Source organism: Amblyomma americanum, chromosome 1 (assembly GCF_052857255.1).
Source record: "Amblyomma americanum isolate KBUSLIRL-KWMA chromosome 1, ASM5285725v1, whole genome shotgun sequence".
Lineage (NCBI taxonomy): Eukaryota > Metazoa > Arthropoda > Arachnida > Ixodida > Ixodidae > Amblyomma > Amblyomma americanum.
In genome coordinates this window covers 395,211,070-395,231,139 of record NC_135497.1, presented here as the reverse complement: position 1 = coordinate 395,231,139, position 20,070 = coordinate 395,211,070, and the positions used below count along the sequence as shown (strand labels likewise).

Here is a 20,070-nt window from a genome sequence, read left to right as displayed (position 1 = left end):
AAAGGCTACTTAGCGTAACCACAGCTGCTGGAGCGGGCCTGGGGAGACTCCCCGAATCTCCCCTGGGGCGTGCTGGAGGGCTGTCTTATGGAAAGGGAATTGGGATGCTGGGAGTTGGTTAAGGGAATTATGTAGGGAACGCGAGAACATAGGATTTTGAAATTAATCCAGATTGACAGGCTGTAGGCTGAGCTAGCTAAAGGAAAATAGCACCGCTCCCCCCCCCCCCTCCCCACCCCCCTACTAATGTAACGCGAGTAATCCAGGCCGACAAAGAGGCGGTGCGATTTTTGTACTCCTCGGATGACACGTCACTCGATGTCAGCTTTCATGGGAAAGGAGATTCCGAGAGGCTGTTCGTCGCCAACGTTGACAATGGTAATTAATTATGTCCAACTCTTAGGCCAGAGCCTTGAAAAGTATCCTGATACGCTGAGGAAAATCATAGACCTTGCGTGCTTGTACCACAGTAAAGAAGTCGTCCAGGCAGGCTGTCATAAGATTTCTTTGCGTTCCCTCTAATTGAAACGACTTAGTGGGTAGCGGCTCAAACAACAACCGTGCTTCCGGAGTGTGCGCCTACGAAACCCTTGAATTTGCCCTGCTCAGACGCGAAAAGGAGCGATAGAAACGGTGACGTCATTAACTTGCCCCATCGACCCGAGAACTAGGGGCAGCGAAGAGAAGTTGGGAGGCACGCCTTCGCTTTCACCCGAGGGCACGCATAAACACACGCGTGCCTGGGGCGAATGCGCCTGCCTTGAACTTGCCGCCTACGCGTGCACGCCTCGTGTGCCTTCGATATCCCACGCGCTGCTTTCGACGCTCCCCTTTTTTTCTCTGCGCCAGACGCGGTTTTTGCTCCCAGTTGAAACGGCAAAAGTATGTCGCGTTTCGCCTTGTGCAGACACAGTAAATTAATCGAGATTAATCTAACGAATTACTCGATGAGTTACAGCAACCGCTCCGAATTAAAGTGCGCCGAGAGAACGCTTTTACGCTACCTCCCGCGGCTAAGTGGTGGCGGTGGAAATGAAACTCGCTCTTTGGGACAAAAAAAAAAACAAAAAAACTTAAAGGCAAGGTCAAGGGTCAAAAACTGGGAAAAAGGGAGGGATAGCTGTGCAAGAAAGAAGGCCAATCGCAAACTGATTCAAAGGTTTATATGCGCTTTCGTTGCGCTGAGAGCACTGAGGATGTCATTTTGGTGACATCCAGCTACCACAGGATACATACAGGCCGTGTACACCATTAAGGCAGACTGTTCACTGGCGAACTACTGTCTGCAGATGAAAGGAAGAATTCTGCCGGCGTATAGGGGCTGACAAGCCAATTCGGCGGTTGCTGACCAAAGGGCTGTCGCTGGCGAGCCGTTGGATATGCCAGCCGTTCACGCGGTCCGGTGACGGTTCCAGAATACGCTTAAAGCGCCCAGGCGCAGCAAAGGTTCGGTATCATCAGAGCACGTATTCTGGCCACCACTGACAGGCGGCGTGTTAGTCTGCTAGCCACCCTCCGGGACCTTCCGGTGGCAGCCACCTTCCGGTCGTCCAATCATCGGCTCTCGCCATGGCAGGTGGCGCTTCACTCTGCTACCACCTGCCACGGCTGTCAGGTGGCGTGTTACTCTGCTAGCCACCCTCCAGGACCTTCCGGTGGCAGCCACCTTCCGGTTGTCCAATCATCGGCTCTCGCCGTGGCAGGTGGCGCTTCGCTCTGCTATACCTGCCACGATTGTCAGGTGGCGTGTTACTCTGCTAGCCACCCTCCGGGACTTTCCGGTGGCAGCCACCTTCCGGTCGTCCAATCATCGGCTCTTGCCGCGGCAGGTGGCGCTTCGCTCTGCTACCACCTGCCAGGGTTGTCAGGTGGCGCGTTATGCCGACAACGACGACGCCGATGATGACGACGGCGACAACGACGTGGAAGTCCCGAACGGTCACCTAAAAGATGCGATCTAAAATTGTGCGCTCCGACCACAGCCAGGCAATCTTTTACAAAGATTAAATTTCCGATTTGTTCTTTTCCTCGTTTCTTATGGGCAGCTCCAACCTGTTACGTCTGGTGCCGTAGCTGTTGTTCAGTTTATGAGCGTTTACGGATTACGTCAGCCTCCCGCACCTCGCGCTTTCCCTTGGCTAACTCATATCTCGTTTTGTACGTTTACAGTCGTCCCATGTTGCTGTCCAGAACGGTGGCGGTGGACACCATTTTCTCTTCCTTCCACGAGAAGTTTCGCTGAACAGACACTAAGTACCCACAGAGGACGGGCGACCACGTAACATACACAATGACGCCAATGGAAGGACGTGCGCGAACGAAAAGTTTCCAAAAGTGCTTAATGTCACAGTAGGAATGAAAACAGACATTATATAAAGTAGTTGTAAAACAAGGAAGAGCTCAACAACGCTGTAAAGCCCGGCAAACGCCTAAGAAAACTAAATCAAAGCGGCGTTTAATCGTTTCGAGAAGTCCTGGAAACAAATTAAGGAGGCCTTCTGGCTTTACACTGACCAAAAACATGGAAAAGTGGGAGAGAGTTTTGAAAAATAATCGCACCAGTTTTGCTTTCTAATTTTCTAACATATGGCGCTAATCGCTTCGCGTCACGAGAAGGAGGTTTTATTAATTTTTAGTCAATATTCACCCTTATCTGCTAAATACCCGCAAGTAAAATGCATCCAGCTTTCTCCATTTGGGGAAATTGATGGCTGCGCTTCCCTTCCTCACGATGCATAAAAAGCTAGACGCTGCGATCGCTTACGCCATCTAATTAAGTTTAAGTAGAGACGACTGAACTGCGGTTTGGGCTCTTCTACATTTCGAAAATATCGCGCTCCGGTGGAACGCAGGTTGAAGGCGAAATATTTGAAAAATAAGTGTTATTCAATTGCACATCCTTGTACCTAGCGCTGGGCGCGCACGCATAAAAGCATTCGTTTTGCAGGGGACACTGTAGCCGATAAAAGCGCGGACTGTAAGTTCAGACTGAAAGAGAATGTTATATGGTGTACCGATATACGAGCACTTCACTACCTTCACAAAATCCTAGTGGAAATAGCACAGAAAACGCCGATAGGTAGGAAAAAACAGGACAGAATACGATTTTCTGCTTGCCCACGTTTTCTTTTCTGAGTCACACTTTTCCGAATATTCGATCAGCACCAACTCGCTGCTGTGACTGTCTTCAAATTTGAATCTCGAACAACGTGCTTCAAAAGCAGCCCGCATTACACACTGTGTCTTCGAGATCAGGAAACACAATAAATCGAGGAGGTGCCAGGTGTATTTCAGAAGTCCGAATTTCTTTTTATGAGCCGTACAATATTTCTTTTCATCTCTTGCGTGTAAATTTGCGTCTGGGGACTCAATACCATGATTGTACACGACCGTTTCCTTTTTGCTACGCTGCAAAGACCTCAGCCTCTAAGAATAACTTTCGAAACCGACCAAAACGCTGTGTACGTGCTGCTGTGACGTATCAAATTGCTTCGCGCTGAAATATTTTTTTGTTTTTTCATTTGTTTTCCAGGAGTTGCAAACAAGGTCTCTATTAAAAAATGACAGCGGTTATTTCGTAATTTTGTTCTCTGACAAACTGTTCTTTTTTTTCGAAATGAGGCAGATACACCAAAACAGGAACTGAAAAAAAAAACGCGAAAATCCTTTACCCTTAGGCATTGCATCGCTGCCCAATCGATTATACCATATCTTTACGTGGTTGCCAGAGGAGCCTAAAAGTCACAATTAACGAAGAATTATGTTCATATAGTCTAAGCGATACTGGTATGTAATTATAGGGTTTGGCTCATTTCGATGTGCGGAATTGGATTTGGCTGTTTTGTTCCGTACACTTGATTTCTACTCAAGTGCATTCTAGCATATATTCGGAAATAACGCCCAGAAAAGGTCGTACTCTGATTTCAGCACCAAAGGCATTACAACACTCGCTAATAGCCGCAGTGCTATGCTTCACCTGCTCTAGTAATTATTAATGGAGAGCAGGTTTGTCCTCCTGGCAAAATAAGCAGCCTTCTTCGCAAACATCCAAAATCTCTTTTTCTTGAGTACGACTGAAAGCAGTAAGGAAACGAGCATTGTTTTGCCATGACCTGCCAAAGGGCGGCACAACGAGGCTGGTTATGCCTCTCACACACTGTTCGTTCAGGGGGTGTGCCTACAGCTCGCGCTGCTCCGGTGCTTCCCCTCTTTTGGACAGGCTCGAAATTTGACACAGGAACCTCATAGTGGGGCTGAGCTCTAATATGAGGGCCCCTTTCAGAGACAGCTTTTTTAACGAAAAAAACTATTGTTTCGATAATCTTTTTTTCCGATAAGGCAAGTTCGAGAGTCTTTTTTGTTTGTGTACATTGCGGAAGCGACCTATTAATTTTGCGTCGTCGGCTGGGAAACGATCTTTCACCGATTTCTTTATATCCATCGGAATCCATGAGCAACAAGCTCCTGTAAAACGAAAAACGTTGAAAAAAATGGCTGTGGTTTAGCTCTGGTTAAACCTGGAGTGACTCGACAGCTACAGCTGGCCGAGTGGAACTCGCTCAGTCGAATTGCAAAGTCAGTCTTTCGCCGCTCCATTTCGTTGGGCGCTGCTTCTTCATCTTCGTGCCTGCTGGACGTGATTCACTGTCTCCCCCTCTCCACTCCCCCCTCACTCAGTTTCACGGCGCGCCGCGCCGCCGGCAGCAGCTCCGCACCACGTGACCAACCACGTGACCAAGTGGCGGCTCCGCCACGCTAATGTAGCCACGCTAGCCTAATGTAGCTATCGCTACAAACCACATGAATAGACCGAGCTATCAGGCGCGAACTTTCAAGGAGGCAGCGATTTTGGCTGAATCGCGTGGCGTCTGAAGTCCTGTCCTATTGGGTGAATTGGTTTGACTCATTTCGACCCACACAGCTGGAGGATCTAGCTCATTTTCAGGTCGGAATGAGATTTGCGCGCAGGATTTCGCGGCGTTATTAGGCCCATGTTTGTATTTGTTTTTTGAGAAGAGAGTTTATTCGATCTGCTTGACATTGGGGTTTAATTTGACTTCGTTTAGGTTTTCGGCATGAATCACTTCGAAATAAACCTCTCCATTTATATAAGTGCCTTAAAGCACGTTCGGACGTCATACATTGACGTTACAGTAGCGTCCTATTATAAAAATAGGAGAGTGCAGCCGGTTATCGTCACCATGGGCGAAATTTCATTTCATTTGTTTCATTTATTAATACCCTCACGGTCGTTTGACATTACAGAGGGCGATAATGAAAGGCGATGAGGCGTAGAGCTACGTCTCGTAGCAGAATCACGCAAAAAAAAATGTAATTTATCCCTACTGTTTTCTACACGAAACGATGGACACTGAATCTAGCGGCGGTGCTGCGGACTGCTCCATTAACAGTCGCGTAGACCCAAAAAAAGATGCAAATGTTTTCTTTAGCTTTTGTAGCGAGAGCTACACTACGACAGCTTTTCGAGCCTTAAGCGTGGCACCTCTGAGCTCCGTGGCCACCCCTTAAACTCCGTGGCGGTGCCGTGGTTGATCACGGGATGAGCCACGTGGTTGGTCACGTGGTTGATCACGCGGTGCGGAGCAGCTGCTGCTGCCGGCGGCGCGGCGCGCCGGCGCAACCGAGCTGCGATAGCTGTGCTCGCGCGCCGTGTCAAGGTGGGGGGGGGGGGGGGGGGGGAATACAGAGATGGAGAGAGTGAATCCACCTCCGGGGACGAAGATGAAGAAGGAACGCCCAGCGAAACGGAGCGGCGAAAGACTGGCTTTGCAATTCGACTGAGCGAGTTCCACTTGGCCAGATGTAGCTCTCGCGTGTCACTCCAGGTTTAACCAGAGCTAAACCACAGGTATTTTTTTCCCTAACGTATGGCGTGGTCGTTTACAGTCCGAGCACTGGAACCCAGGGCGCTGCACGATACGCTCATCACGTTCTATCAGCACTTAACATTAAGGCGTTAAAACAGCATAATAAAACATGTGACCTCACTGCAGCTTTTTGCTCTTCAAAGAACAAGAAGAACACGCCCTTTGACTGCAATACTGTGTCGGTGTTAGAAGGCAGGGCAAACACAAGAAACACGTGCGTATATCAACAAATCGTTGCAACAAAACGAAAGAAAAGGCCACCGTCTATAGCAGGCAAAGCGATGCTATGCACACTAAACGTCGGTTCCCATACTATGCGCGCAAAGTTCAAGAGGACGCAATAGTGAGTAGCTACGGATGAAAATAAGCAACTAAACGGAAAAATTAGTAGAGCATATTTTATATCATGAGATAGCGTAGTTGTAACGTACTTTGCTCTCTAAAGACACTTTCAATTTTTTGTTTACTTCTGTCCTCATCTCGCAGTTACTAGACAATAACAACAGAAAAAAAAACAAGACACCCCCTTTCGCCATCGCAACTTTTCACTGCTGGTCGCTCGATAACGTGCTCTTTGAAGTAAAGCGTGCCGAGTAGCACAACCAGAGCAGAGGAAGAAACAACGGAGAAAGCAAATGAGGGAAGAGTCGTCGTTGATTGTTTGCATCCTTTCTTCTGCTATTCTAAAGGGGGGGGGGGGGGGGGGGGGGGGGGAGCGGTTGGAGAGGTAAAACAGCGAAAACACGCAGCTATACAAACAAATAAAAGAAGAAAGGTCATAGCGAAAAGAGTGCAACCCCTGGCAACAACGTCTCGGTAAATATTAAACAAGGTGGGGGGGGGGGGGGGGGGAGGGGGAAGTGCGCAGTGTACGGCCTACCACCCGCACGTTGTTGCCGCTGCAAACGGCCGCACATTCCTTTTCGACGGCAGCCATTTCACGATTCGAGAGTCGAATACCTTTTCTCCCATGAGGTCATTCTTCATTCCCGTCCCCGAGTCGCCCGTCGTTTCCAAACGCGTAGTACGCCTCATCTGTTTTTCCAGTTCCGAGCCACGCGCTCGGTATTCCTGCGCGCGTGCTGGCTTTCTCCGCTGTTTGCTTTTTCCCTCTCGCGTTAAATGCGCAAACAAAATATCGCGGGCCAGGGGCACTGCCGATCTGGCGAAATCGAGAAGTTCGGTAGTGCGCCTATATTTTACTCGTCGGTGGCAGATAACATTCCGGAATTCTTTTGTGCCCTTCTTACACTGGGATAGCGCAAAGTGCGAAAACCATGCCCGCCTACACCTTACGGGGAGAAAGGAATCTGCTGCTGCTCGCGTTGCTGCAAAGCAGAATTTACGCTGGCATACCTTCCTTCTCTTTGCGTTGGGGCATCTGTGTTTGTGAGAAGAAGCGTTTTTTGCATTTCAGGCTTTCGTTCAGCTGACCGAAACTAATGCATTTCAGCTGGGCCACAGAGCCAAGCAAGAAGTAATTTATGGCTCGTCCAGAGACTTGCGTTTCTTTTTTTCGCTAGATTTAACTCTTTGCGCCGGTCTGACAATGCGTCAAATAGGCACTCAGTATATACGGAACGGAGTGGAGCTTTGGGTGTGCTGCTTGAGGGCACCGTCTCCTAGGCGCGTTTTTCATGAATTATTTTCCCGTTTCAATCTGTTGCCCTCCTTAAATTGGCTGCTGCGATCTGTGACGTACGTGATGAATGAAAAGAAAATAAACAAAGCCATTTGCCAGCTCAGGTAGCAAAGGCGAGGCTGACCAATCATACAAACGGAAAATAACCAATGAGGAGAAGAACCGTCCCGCTATACGGCATCTGGACGCGCATAGCCTTCCTTTACAGAACTGCAGTATACTCAGTGTTCATGGATAAGCAGCTTCGGGGCGCCTTCTTACCCAAAGTGATGGAACTGATGAGGTTGCTATGAATTTAAACTGTTCCTTAACCGCAGGCATGTTGAAACTGCTAGCAGCTCTGTTCTGTCGGGAGCAAAAGGCGTGTATAATGCGAGCGTGCTTCAAATAAGCTGCATTGCAGCGCCTGGTTTACTTTGTTTTAGAGAAGCGCGAAGGATTGAACCCAGGAAACTACCATACCTGTAGATACAAACGGTCCCCCCTTCGACCGTCCCGACATCAGGCGCGGGAGTGCCGTGGCGTTGCGCTGCACACTTCTGCTCCCGGCAGTGCACAGGCCTCTTCAGTACGGACGAAACAGAAAGCGGACAGTAGTACGCAACATACAGGTCTGGTAGTCGTAGCCGAACGCATTAGAAACACAATAAGACATGGCGAGAATTATATATGCGCCTCCATTATTTCTACCTACACGCATAATTCTCTTCAAAGTAAAGCCTGCGCAACAAGGCACATTATAAAGCTCGGAGAGTGCGCTCGTAACCTCCGTACTGTGAATATGCCGTCTCTTTAAAATATGCAGCGAGGGAGGAGCTGATGAGTTGTTACAGATTCCAGGTCCCGGACGCAGCTTCTGTTTTGACAACTTATGAACGTACAGGTAGGTATTGTGGAACGCGAGCATGGCACCAGAGAATATTAGCAACTGGACGTACTTACCAGGACCTTTGGCGCCGCCTTGTACGAGGCGACCTAATCTGAAGATGACCGCCCTCTCGTACTCCTGCACAATCTGTAACAAGACACAAAACGAGGACAATTAAAACGCGCGACTAGACGAGAAAAACGAGGCCCGTAGTAGTCGACGGCAATTGATCATTAAATAAGAGCAAGAAATTAAAAATTGGTTGGGTTTTAATTTAGTTAAACCGAGCAGAGGTGCGGCACGTGTTTAGCCTTGTTGGCGCATGGTTTTAGTTCATTGGTCGTCGCCACGTCCGGCGATGATATTAGACTCAGGTAAAGCTGTGATCGAGGTTAAAGTGACCTGATCTGTTCGTGCCGCAGATGGAAGTTGATGAAGACAACGCTGAGCAATGCACAGCGCGAAAGTGTGTTGCAGTTTAACACGAGGCGTGTTTGGCTGCGGCGATACCCTATAGCATCACGACAAAACACAAAGCAATGATCAATAGTTTCTGGCTACCGGCACAACAGCAGTTCACAGACTATGACACCAAAGTCCCTCTTTCGCAAAGCCGAGCTTTGACAGGTAAAGTTGACGTGTGAAGTTTAAAAAAGAAAGTGTTTGTATGATGCCGTGTTTTTTTTTTCTGGAGGTGGGGAGGACTTCCTTCAACGGACTGTCAAAAAGGACGTTGAAATTACGCCCTGTACGATAGCATTTTTTGCCCACAATGGAACTTTTTAAGGTCCCATGTGATCTTTTAGTGCTCATAGGACTGTTTAGCCTGTGGAAGAGTCGCATGGCAAATCGCCACGTTCATCGAAGTCTCTGTTCAGATAGCAGTGGGCTATATGTGCGGGGGGTATATACTGTGCAGGATCGACCTCCTGCCGGCTGCCTTTAGTTGATGCATGCGTGTGTCTCCCGGAATTTTGAAATGCGGAAAAATTGGGAGCAGGATGCTGGTGTGACTGCGCATTAAGGGTTGGAGGATGCGACCTGTTTAAGTCGGGATAGAAGCCTGTCAGGGTGGGTGTACTTCCATGCAATAAATGAAAAGAAACTGCGGCGATAGCCTAGTCAATAAATAAAAAAAAAGCGGCGATAGCCTAGTGCTCTCGCGTAGTGGCCTGCGAAGATGATCTGTTGGCGCCGCCGCGGGTTTGACTCCCATTCGTGGATATTTATTTGATTTCCTTTTAACTTAACATGGCGTCACTGCTACCAGGCAAAGGTGCAAGAAAGATCAAGACAAGATTCACGGTCGGAGTTCGTGAGCGCATGAGTGCTTTCGCACCAGAAGTCCATATCTTTAGGCTAAGATACCGCAGGAGTACAAAGGTCGATAGCTTTATATGCGTATCGACATTCGTGCCAGGTGCACAACTACTTTACAATTTCATGACGCGCCATATCAGGGTACAAGCCTTCTCAATTTGCTTTTTGTTGTACTTAATGTAGATGGATGTATTGAAAGATGCATGCGTCAGCTAAGTCAGCTTCCAGCGTTGTAGAAATCACCTTGAAGTTGCTGTTACTGTGACGATTCTGCATCAGCAACACCGAACCTTATACACTGCTCGAAATGGCTATCCTACATTCTCGTCTCAACAGAGCACGCGCCGAGAAGAGTGTTGTGGTGTCCGCATATTCTTTTAGAACTGCACGATGCCATATATGGGCCGCAAAAGCTTACGGGCTGCGTGATGTCAGGAAAAAAATTATTTATTTTATTTATTGAATAGCATGACCAAGCGACCCAATCGCCAAGCTTCATTGACAGCGAATGGAGCGCGCATTCATCTCCACGTCAATATAATTTTAAATAGGTTGGCTCAGGCGACTGCGCCAGAAAAATATTTTTTTTCTGGCACATCCGAACTGTGTAAACGCCTGCTGCCAATAGTACTTCGCTCGCAAAATGCCGGCCGACAAAGAAAACACAAAAATAAAACCAGTACATCAAGGAGTGGTGGGCGTCTTTGCATCGTAAAGTTTATTGCTGAATCCCAGGATTACAGCATGCCCCTAGCCCCATGCAAGAGATGGCTGGCAGTAGTTGCTAGCACTCGCATGGAGACAATGTATTATGGACTCAAGTAGTATCAGCCCGCCGGACCTGTTCCTGGGCTTTTTCTGAGATAACCAAGAGCACCCCCAGCATTTTTAAGCTCGGCGCGGGGAATGCTATAGCAGCATGTAGCACTGCGGGACTAAGAAAAGAGCCCAATGGTGCGACATTTAAAAAAAAAAGCCTGCGTTTTGTGTTTGTGGGTAAATAAAGATGCAGTTGGAATAATGTGGCTCTACACATTGCTTCTCGTATATTTTGCACATATACTAATAAACGAAGGTTAATGAAAAGCCAGCGAGTAAAGAGCAGTGAGTTGTAGAGTTCAAAAACGTTCCGTAGTTCGAAAGTAAGATCCGCTTGAATATTGGCAAACGCGAGTTTTCGATATTATATCAGTTAAAATTACGCTCGCCTCTTTTCTCTGTTTCTGCTCGGCAGAGATCTGCAGCTGCAGAAATCAAACAAGTAAGATTAGAAGCATGAACGAGTTGAAAACTATGCGGCCGACAACGGGGTTAGGTTGAAGCAGAATAATGTTTGTGAATGCTGTCTTCACATAAAGGAACGGGCACAACAAAACAGAGCAGCTCGAGACGGCTTGCAAGTAATTCAATGCCAAATGGGCGCACACTGCTATCATCTATATTTAACGGTAAGCGCACTTTAAGCAGGCGTGGAAAGTTTTCAACGCCAAAGAGCGAGAGCTGCCGCACGCAAAGGCATCAGGAGTCCTGCTGCCCACGTCGCCTTTGATGCCTTTTGCACGCGTGTTCTCCTCATGAAATGACAACTTCCTGCAAAAAAAAAGAAGGAGAAGGAAAGGCCAGATGGAACTTTTGTACGCGTACAACTTCCGAAATGATTTTGTTGTTAGAAGGGAATGAGGTAGAGAACCGGAGACAGAAAAGACCAGGTTTAGCTGGAAGTTAAAAGTGTGCACGCAAAGGAAATATTTTTCTCTTATTTATTTTTCTTGGGCTAGAAGAAATTTTTTATCTTTTATTTACGCTACCCAGTTCAGGACACTTTTGTCCCTTTGATCTCCTTCCTTTTCAATAAAAAATTCTCGTCCTCCAGCTCCTCAGCCGATGAAAAGATCTTTCAGTGTGGCTGAGAGAGGGGCTGTTTCTTGCTTTATGCGTGCCCGAATAACATACGCAAAAATATTGTGGTATACATGTCCAGCCTGGCACTGGCACAGGACCTGCCGTCTGCTGTGACAACCGCTACAACAGAACTATGCACAAGGAATGCAAGGAAGCAACAGCAGCATAATGAACTGCCTCAGTGCAAGAGTACAGTGGCCGATGTTATGTCTAGTTCCGAGTTTGAGCCCAGCAAACAGGGAGTCGGAACGTTAACGGAACGTTTACAGAATGAAGAGTGTGACATTTCGTGACGCTGGATGCTATTGAACTCGATAAAAAAAATAAAACAAAAACGTGCTCACTTCAGTTTAAAACCCAACAGGGGCATTTGCTGCAAAAGCGATAGGGCTGGTTAATGCACGACGTTTTCATTTTTCTTGTTGTTATGTTTGCGCTAAGCGGAGAGGAACGACGTCGACAATGTAAGCGCTGTAACGGGAGGATGCTTGACATTCCACACCATAAGCCTTGGAGGCTGATCTCGAGTTCACGAAAGTGGACTTCATCTATGACCTAATTCCTATTCACTTATAAGAGGAGTAGAGAACTGCTTTCACTAGGCAAGCACAATATGCAGGTAAAACATGTTATATTCGGAGAAGTAAGCCTTTTGGCTGGTGTCAGGACTGGGTTCATTTTTGTCCCTGCTGTTTTGTAAATGAATTCCAGGAATCGCCAGTTTTAAAAACAAGAAAATCTCTCTTTGAAAACTATCTCCCCTCAAAACGAACTCAGATATGCATATGTGCATTATCCTGCATGGGCTAAGTGGATACAGCAATGCCATAGAGGTAGAGCATCCGCCTCGCATGCATAAGGACGGCGGCAAGAGTACTGATGCCCCCGCAGTTCTGCCAAGGATAACAAAAAAGTCGGCAGAGACTCTTAGATTGCTTACATCTGGGAAGACGTAAGCCCGGCCGCTCACTTTGTGAACGCAGTCGCCGCAAGCTACCGGGTGATGTAACCCGATGCAACGCAGCTACCTCTGCATGGCTCTAAGTAGCCGCCGCCGCGACACCGCCGCAACCATTCTTATCTAAACATTACTAGATCCCTGGGAGCCGTCATACCACTCCTGGTGCAGTGGTGCTGCGGATAAGCGGTGCGCCACTGCCCTGGGATGGCAGGCGCTGCCACCGGTGGCTTGTGCGATCCAGATAGCCCCGAGCAACCTCGCGTGACCAATCATTAATTTAACCGCCACCTTCCAGGTTGCATTAGGACGCCATCTTTTATGGGTGCCACCGTGTTAACTTGCACGCGCACACACACACACGCCCACACGCACGCACATACACAAACACGCACGCACGCACGCGCACGCAAGCGCACGCACGCACACGTGCACACACACACACACACACACACACATGCGCGCACGCACGCACGCACGCACACGCCTTAAAAAACGAATCCGACTGTTGTAGGAGCTGAATAACCAGGCCTGCGGTGCGGCCTGTGCCAAGCAACCAGAGCCGACAATGCGCCCTCTGGCCTGAACAGGACTTGGCCACCCTGGTGTGGCACATAGACGCTGCCAACTGTATGACTACGCCAAATAACCGCCGGGTCTCAGTCCCCTGCGGCTGTGGTGTAGCTGACCAAGGCAGCGGTCAGACGTGTGACGCAGCGGAAGAAGCTAAAAATTTGTTGATCTGGACAGGCCACAATTGGAAACCCTTGTCCGTAAAGTTTCAAGACTGATTTATTTCCTTCTCTAGAAATGATTCCCCAAAACAAATGTTGGTGCGTTTGTGTAGCGCCATCTTTTCGGGCCAACCTGAGCTATTTGTGTTAATTGCTGTGGCAGCCGGTAGATGTCACTAGATGTAGAAAAATACGTTTTCACTAGTCGTCTGCGTATTCTACTCTGAGTGAATGTGGAGAGATGGACGTCCACCTCGAACAGCGTGTAAACATAAATTTCTGCGTGAAGCTTGGAAGGACAGCCATACAGAAGTATGAGCTCCTTCCTGGCGCTTACGGCAACGAGACATTATCGTGTGCGCGAGTTTTCGAGTGGCACAAGAGGTTCGTTTCGGGAAGAACGTCGGTGTAAGACGACACAAGGCAGGGAATGAAAACAACGTGTCTCGGATCAGGGAAATCGTACAGCAAGACCGCACCATTACAGTCCGCATGCTATCAGATGCTCTCGACATAAGTAAGACATGCCGCCAAATTTTTCGTGAGAACTTGTGGAAACGAAAGCTGAATGTCAGACTTGTGCCGCACTCCCTCACACAGGACCAGAAGGACACGCGGGCATCAGTGAGCGCCGATTTGCTCTCCGAGGCAGAGAAGGATGCTACATTCGTCGAAGCCGCACTGCTGAAGACGAAACATGGTATTTTCAATACGATCCTCAACTAAAGGTGCAGAGCGCCGAATGGCGGTCCACAAGCTCTCCGGCGTCGAGAAAGGTGCGGCGACAGAAGACCAAAACAAAGACGATGCTGCTAGTTTTTTTCGATGCCAGAGATGTCATACACCACGAGTTCGTCTCACAAGGCCAGATGGTGAATAAAATTTATATCCGCGTGCTCGAACACATGCGTGATGCACTGCGACGCCGTCGCCTTAACTTATGGGCATCTGGACAATGGAGCCTTCTCCACGATAACGCAAGGCCGCACACTGCTCTCAGCGTAACAAAATTTCTCGCCAAGCACACCATTGCTGTACTTCCCCATCCACCATACTCGCCTAACCTCTCTCCACGTGACGTTTTCCCGTTTTCTCGTGTGAAGATAGCCCTAAAGGTCACTGGATGGTGAGCGTGGAGGCCATTCAAGACGCCATGACAAAGGAGCTGACATCCCTGCCAAAAGAAGCGTTTTCCAACTGTTTCTAAGACCTCAAGAAGCATTGGAAGCTCTATATAGACTACAAGGAAGACTATTTCGAAAGGGTGCTGCACATATGATTTCAATGTTAAACGCATTTTTAATGGACTCAGTCTCTGAACTTTACGGACAAAGGTTGTAAATTTGGTGACGTTTAACGCTAGAGCCTTATTCAGAGGAAGGCACAGCAGTGCTGTTCGAGGAACTAGTGTGTATTAAATTGGTTGCCATGGAGCTTAGTGAGGTTAGTCGGACAGGTGAGGTGCATACAGTGCTATAGGGCGATCACCTACTGTGCTATGGTGGGTTATCTTACAGGCAAGAGCTAGGCGGGGGATTCCGGATCAGTAAGCATATAGCATGCAACATAAAGGAATTCTAAAGCGTTAATGAGAAGGTGGCAGCTACTGTAACGAATTTTAGTGAGAGGTACAGTGTGAACGTTGTACAGGTCTACGCTCCTACATCCAGTAATGATGACGAGATGGTCTAAAGGTTCTATGAAGAAGTGGAATCGGCAATGAGTTAAGTAAAAACGCAACACAGTACTAATGTGGGCGCCTTCAGTGCCAAGGTAGGCAAGAAGCAGGCTGGAGACCAGGTAGTGGGAGACTGTGGCATAGGATTACGATTAGCAGAAGGGAATTGGCATAGTTCGCAGAATGCAAAGGTTTACGGATCATAAACACCTTTTTCCATAAACGGGAGATGCGGAAGTGGACTTGGGAGATTTCGAACAGCGAAACTTAAAATGAAATAGACTTTATATTGTGCGCCCAACACGGCCACGTGCAGGATGTGGAGGGGCTCGGCACAGGTGAGATGTAGCGACCATATTATGGCGAGATCTAGAGTTAGGCTACATTTGCGTAAGTAGCGCAGAAAACTGGTGAAAAAGATGCACATGGAATAGTTCGTGGTTAAAGTGAAATATGATTAATTCAGGATCTTGCTGGAGAATATATATACCGCTTCAACCGTGGTCGATCACCTCAGTGTGCCGGAAATTAATGATAATCTCACAAATATCATTAGAAAGTGCGCAATAGAAGTGACCAGCTAGACAGGATACTGGTAAGCTCTCTCTGGAGACATTAAAGCTGATTAAGAAACAGCAAAGTATGCGAGCCTCTAACACCATAGATAGAGTCGGCGGAAGTGTCGATGTTAATCAATAAGCGCAAGGAAAATGATGTAAGGAAGTAAAATATGTAGATCTAGCAGCCTCTAAAGAAGGGAGGTATTTTAAAAGCGGTCTGGAGGAATTCAGTCATTGACGACAATTAGATGTACCCTTTAAGAGACACGTCGCAGCGGTGGCTAAGTGGTTATGGCGCTCAGCTGCTGAACCGAAAGACGCGGGTTTGATCCCGGCCGCAGCGGTCGAATTTCAATGGAGGCGATGTCAGTGCACGTTTAAGAACCTCAGGTGGTCGAAATTTCCGGAGCCCTTCACTACGGCGTCCATCATAGCCTAAGTCGCTCTGGGACGTCAAACCCCCATAAACTATAAACTTTAAGAGACAAGGAGGGCAATGTGATTACCAATATGGATGAGATAGTGAACGTAGCCGAAGAATTCTGCACAGATCTCTACAGTAGCCGAAATAACCTCTATACTAATTACAAAGCCGGTGGTGCGGAGGAATTGGACATTGCTGGCATCGAAATGGTAAGTAAATAGAACTTTGCAAGAAACACATAAGAAAAAAGTGGGAGGTGAACACCACATAAGGGTATATATGTAGAATTGGTCAATCCTATACTTCAGTGAACAGAAGGGTTAGCTTTAGGAAAGGTTACTCGATATTGAACCATATTCACACCACCAGTCAGGTGATAAAAAATGAGCAGAGTATAACCAAACTTTATAATAGCCATCATAAAGAATGAGAAAAAATATGACTCAGTCTAAACGTCGTCTTGCAGGCACGACTGACATCATGCAGGCGTGATGACCTCTGCACCCAGTGTGTAGAAAAGATACATAATGATATTGGAAAATATTCATGGTGGTTGCACAGCTACCAGAGTCCTTCACAGGAAAAGTGATAAAATACAAGTGAGAAAGAGTGTCAGGCAAGGAGACATGATCTCTCTATCGCAGTAGAGCAGGTTCTGGAACAAGTTGGTGCATTGCTTAATTAGCAGAAAGGACTGCTCACAGACAAAGAATAACACGAGAAAGGCACTGTCTCGTGTTATTCTTTGTATGTGTGCTGCCGTTTGTGCGCTTCATCGATATCTCTAGTGCTATTCAGCGCGTGTTTACGAGAGGTATTCAGAGAGCTGGATTGGGATGGTTTGGGGATAAAAGGCAATGAGAAAGACCTTAGTAATCTCCGGTTTGCTGCTGACATTGCACTGTTAAATAACTCGGGAGACGAATTGGAAAGCTATGCGACGACCTAGACAGGAAGCAGAACGGCGTCCTAAAAATTAATGTGAAGCAGTCTAAAATAATGTTCGAGAGTCTCGGAAAGGAACAATAGTTCAGGACAGGCAGCGATGCATTAAAAGTTGGAAGGGAATATATCTACTCAGGGCAGTAGTAACCTCAGACCCGAACCACGACAGTGAATTAACAGGAGAAAAGAATGGGATGCAGTGCAATTTGCATGCCCTCTCAAGGGATGAATAGCAGTTTACCAGTATCCCTCAAGAGGAAGGTGTATCACAGCTGCATCTGTCCTACACCAACTTAAGGGGTAATAACGTGGAGGATAATGAATAGGGGAGAACTTTAATTGAGGATAGCGAGCGAGCTATGGAAAGGAAAATGATAGGTTTGGTTTTACAAGGTTTAACATACCAAATCGACTCAGGCTATGAGGCACGCCGCAGTGGAGGGCTCCGGGGAATTTAGACCACCTGGGGTTATTAAACGTGCACTGACATCGCACAGTACACGGGCCTCTAGCATTTCGCCTCCATCGAAATGCGACCGTTGTGACTGGGATCGAACCCGCGTCTTTCGGGCTGAAGGAGACAAGTTTCGCAGCATGAATAAAACGCACACAGAAGACAAGGAACAAACAAGACAGGACTGTGCTGCACTTCCAAGTGATTTTATTTGAAAAAGCTCGACGTTCAAATACATTCAGTTATCATGAGGTGAAACCCAATCACAATCATCCAAAAAAGCCATTTCATTCTCCAGCAATGACAGTGAAGGCGTGCTGACGCAATTGTCACCGGCTTTCCTAATAAAAAAGGCTTCGATAATTTCACGCTGAAGCTTGTCCTTGGCGTGACCCAGAAACTCAGTTGGTAGTGCAGCACAGTCCTGTCTTGTTTGTTCCTTGTCTTCTGTGTGCGTTTTATTCATGCTGCGAAACTTGTCTCCATTATGAACTGCAACCAACTAGCCCAAATCACCGTGTTACTTCGGGCTGAAGGGAAAGATTTCTCGCAAAAAGAATAAAAACAGACCTTCGGAAATCAGGCGGTACCTTTCAATCATGCCTCTTCATCTTTTGTGCTTCCTTCGCCCATGCTCTTGTGCGTGCGTGACTTTTTTCTATTGCGACAGTGTGCCTGCTGGCATACAGTATTATTTAAAAATATAGGTACACACTGGACTCTCGAGGTGACTTGGATAAGACAAGGCATCATAACAGCTCTGAAAGCAAAAACACCTATAGGAATACGTTACATGAGTCGGAATGACTCATAGATGTGTATTCTTGAACATTTGAGCTGTATGATCTCTACCAGTTCGCCGTAAATCGATCTTCTCCAAATGAAACATAGAAAAAAAAATTGAAAATGAAGACCCATTTGTGTTGAATTTTTTTTTATTTATTGCGCGGCCAGTCCTCCCTTTAGCTCAGTAGCGCTCGCCTCTTTCACATGCCAAAATAGAAATATAATGCGAATGTAAGTTGTAACAGCTTGATCATGCAGTATGTTCTATTCAATGCGCATCGCGCATGTCAGCAGCCGTTCGCCAACGCGTCTTCAATGTGCCCAAGTTTGACTGAGGTAAATCCGTAATTGTGGATTTACCTGTTACGAACTGCGCGCCACCGATGCGGTTCTTCCTTTCGAAGTTGGCACATGCAAGTTCCGTCGTTCTGTGATCAGCGCGCGTCTTCGGTCGCTCCGACTAGTCCTCTGGGATTTTCCTTCTAGAGAAGCGTGTGTTCATCAGAAGTTTCTTTCCGTGGCTGTTGCTGTGCGTTTGGAGCGACCAAATACCGCTCACAAAGCTGCACTGGGACGACGCGGAATGAAACCTGCGGGACCTGGTGGTTGCTAAACATGGCGGACGCATATATCAGGATTGCTTTAGGTGACGTCATTGCAAGCGACGTATTCCTTACTAGCGTGCCTGGAGGGCTGCGCTGAAGTCAGTCAAAATTCCGGCGAGTCGGGGGCTTCTATGACTTCACGACTGCTTTTCATGCACTCGATACGTATGCAATAGGGCTGTTCCAAAGCGCATACTAACGCCGGCGACCGGCTTGAGAAAGAACATGACGGAAGCGGAAGGTGTTGGCGACGCAAAGTTTGTCGAGACTTTTCTTTTTAAACCTATCAAGGAGGTTAGGATCAGCGGCGGGAACCTTCCGGTGCGTTATGAAACTATATAATTGCATACAAAAAAAACTCAAAAATTGTCACGCTCGGCAGCGCAACGCTCTAAACTTAGCGAAAGCAACGCATCTGGGCATCCGAGCGCTTCATGCGGACGGCGCCGGTCGGCGTTACGTCCGGCAGAGAGCACGGCAGGTCACCCCCGAAGCGGTGGGCAGGCAGTTCCGGCGGGCGCACACATTCTAAACGACGAGAAGTGCGTGCCTGGCTGTTAGCGTTCTTAGTCTAGGTCCTCCGGACGCGACACGTACAGTGCGCTGACTCACGCTACTTGTGAATTGGGCACAGCACAGACGCTCTTGCGCACCGGCAGATGCGCGCACAGGTCGTGCTGCGGAAGCCCTCATCAGGGTGTGCTACTGAAAACTGATTCTTCTTCTCGCTGGGCTATGTGTTGCGGCGCAGTGGTTTGCTGCACTTTTCCTATAAGACACGTTCATATTTGTGACATAAGGACAACCGCTCGCCTTTAATTCATCCCTGCCCTCAGCGGTGCTCTTGATAAGAGCGATGCATCGTCAATATAATAGACGCTAGAGGAGGCCAGCGGCTCCTGTATAACCTGCGCATCAACGTTCTACAGAGAGCAGCATTGTACTGGACAACCCCCTTCTACTTTCCCCTCCTCTCTGATGTCGCATTACTCAAGGTGAATGCATTCCACGTGCTCGGGTGTTCGGACAGATAGCGGAATCTTTCTGCGGAATTGCGCAATTTGCCACTCGGCCACTGGGCGAGAAAGCAGGATTCCGGTTTTGGAAACAATGTGTCTGGCAGGCTCAGCATTCCAGCAGAGGCGAAGAGTTTTGTCCCCATAGCTGTTTCCGTAAACGTTAGCGCCAATAAATGCTAGAGCCATAGCAGGGCGTCTCTGAAGCTGTCGAAGTGGATCCCATAACCAGAATGCGACGCAACGCCGATGTGGCGGAGTGCACGATCCCGACATATGAAAGGACTTGG

The 20,070-nt window shown here is 47.8% G+C and overlaps 1 protein-coding gene across 1 annotated transcript in view; it reads right to left on the bottom strand.

The window, feature by feature from the left end:
- LOC144115729 (band 7 protein AGAP004871-like) overlaps positions 1 to 20,070 on the bottom strand; it is a 410,957-nt gene that overhangs the window by 89,188 nt on the left and 301,699 nt on the right. Inside the window, exon 4 of the mRNA XM_077650218.1 lies at positions 8,473 to 8,545. Within this exon, the coding sequence (XP_077506344.1) occupies positions 8,473 to 8,545 (73 nt within the window). The remainder of the gene's footprint in view (positions 1 to 8,472; positions 8,546 to 20,070) is intronic.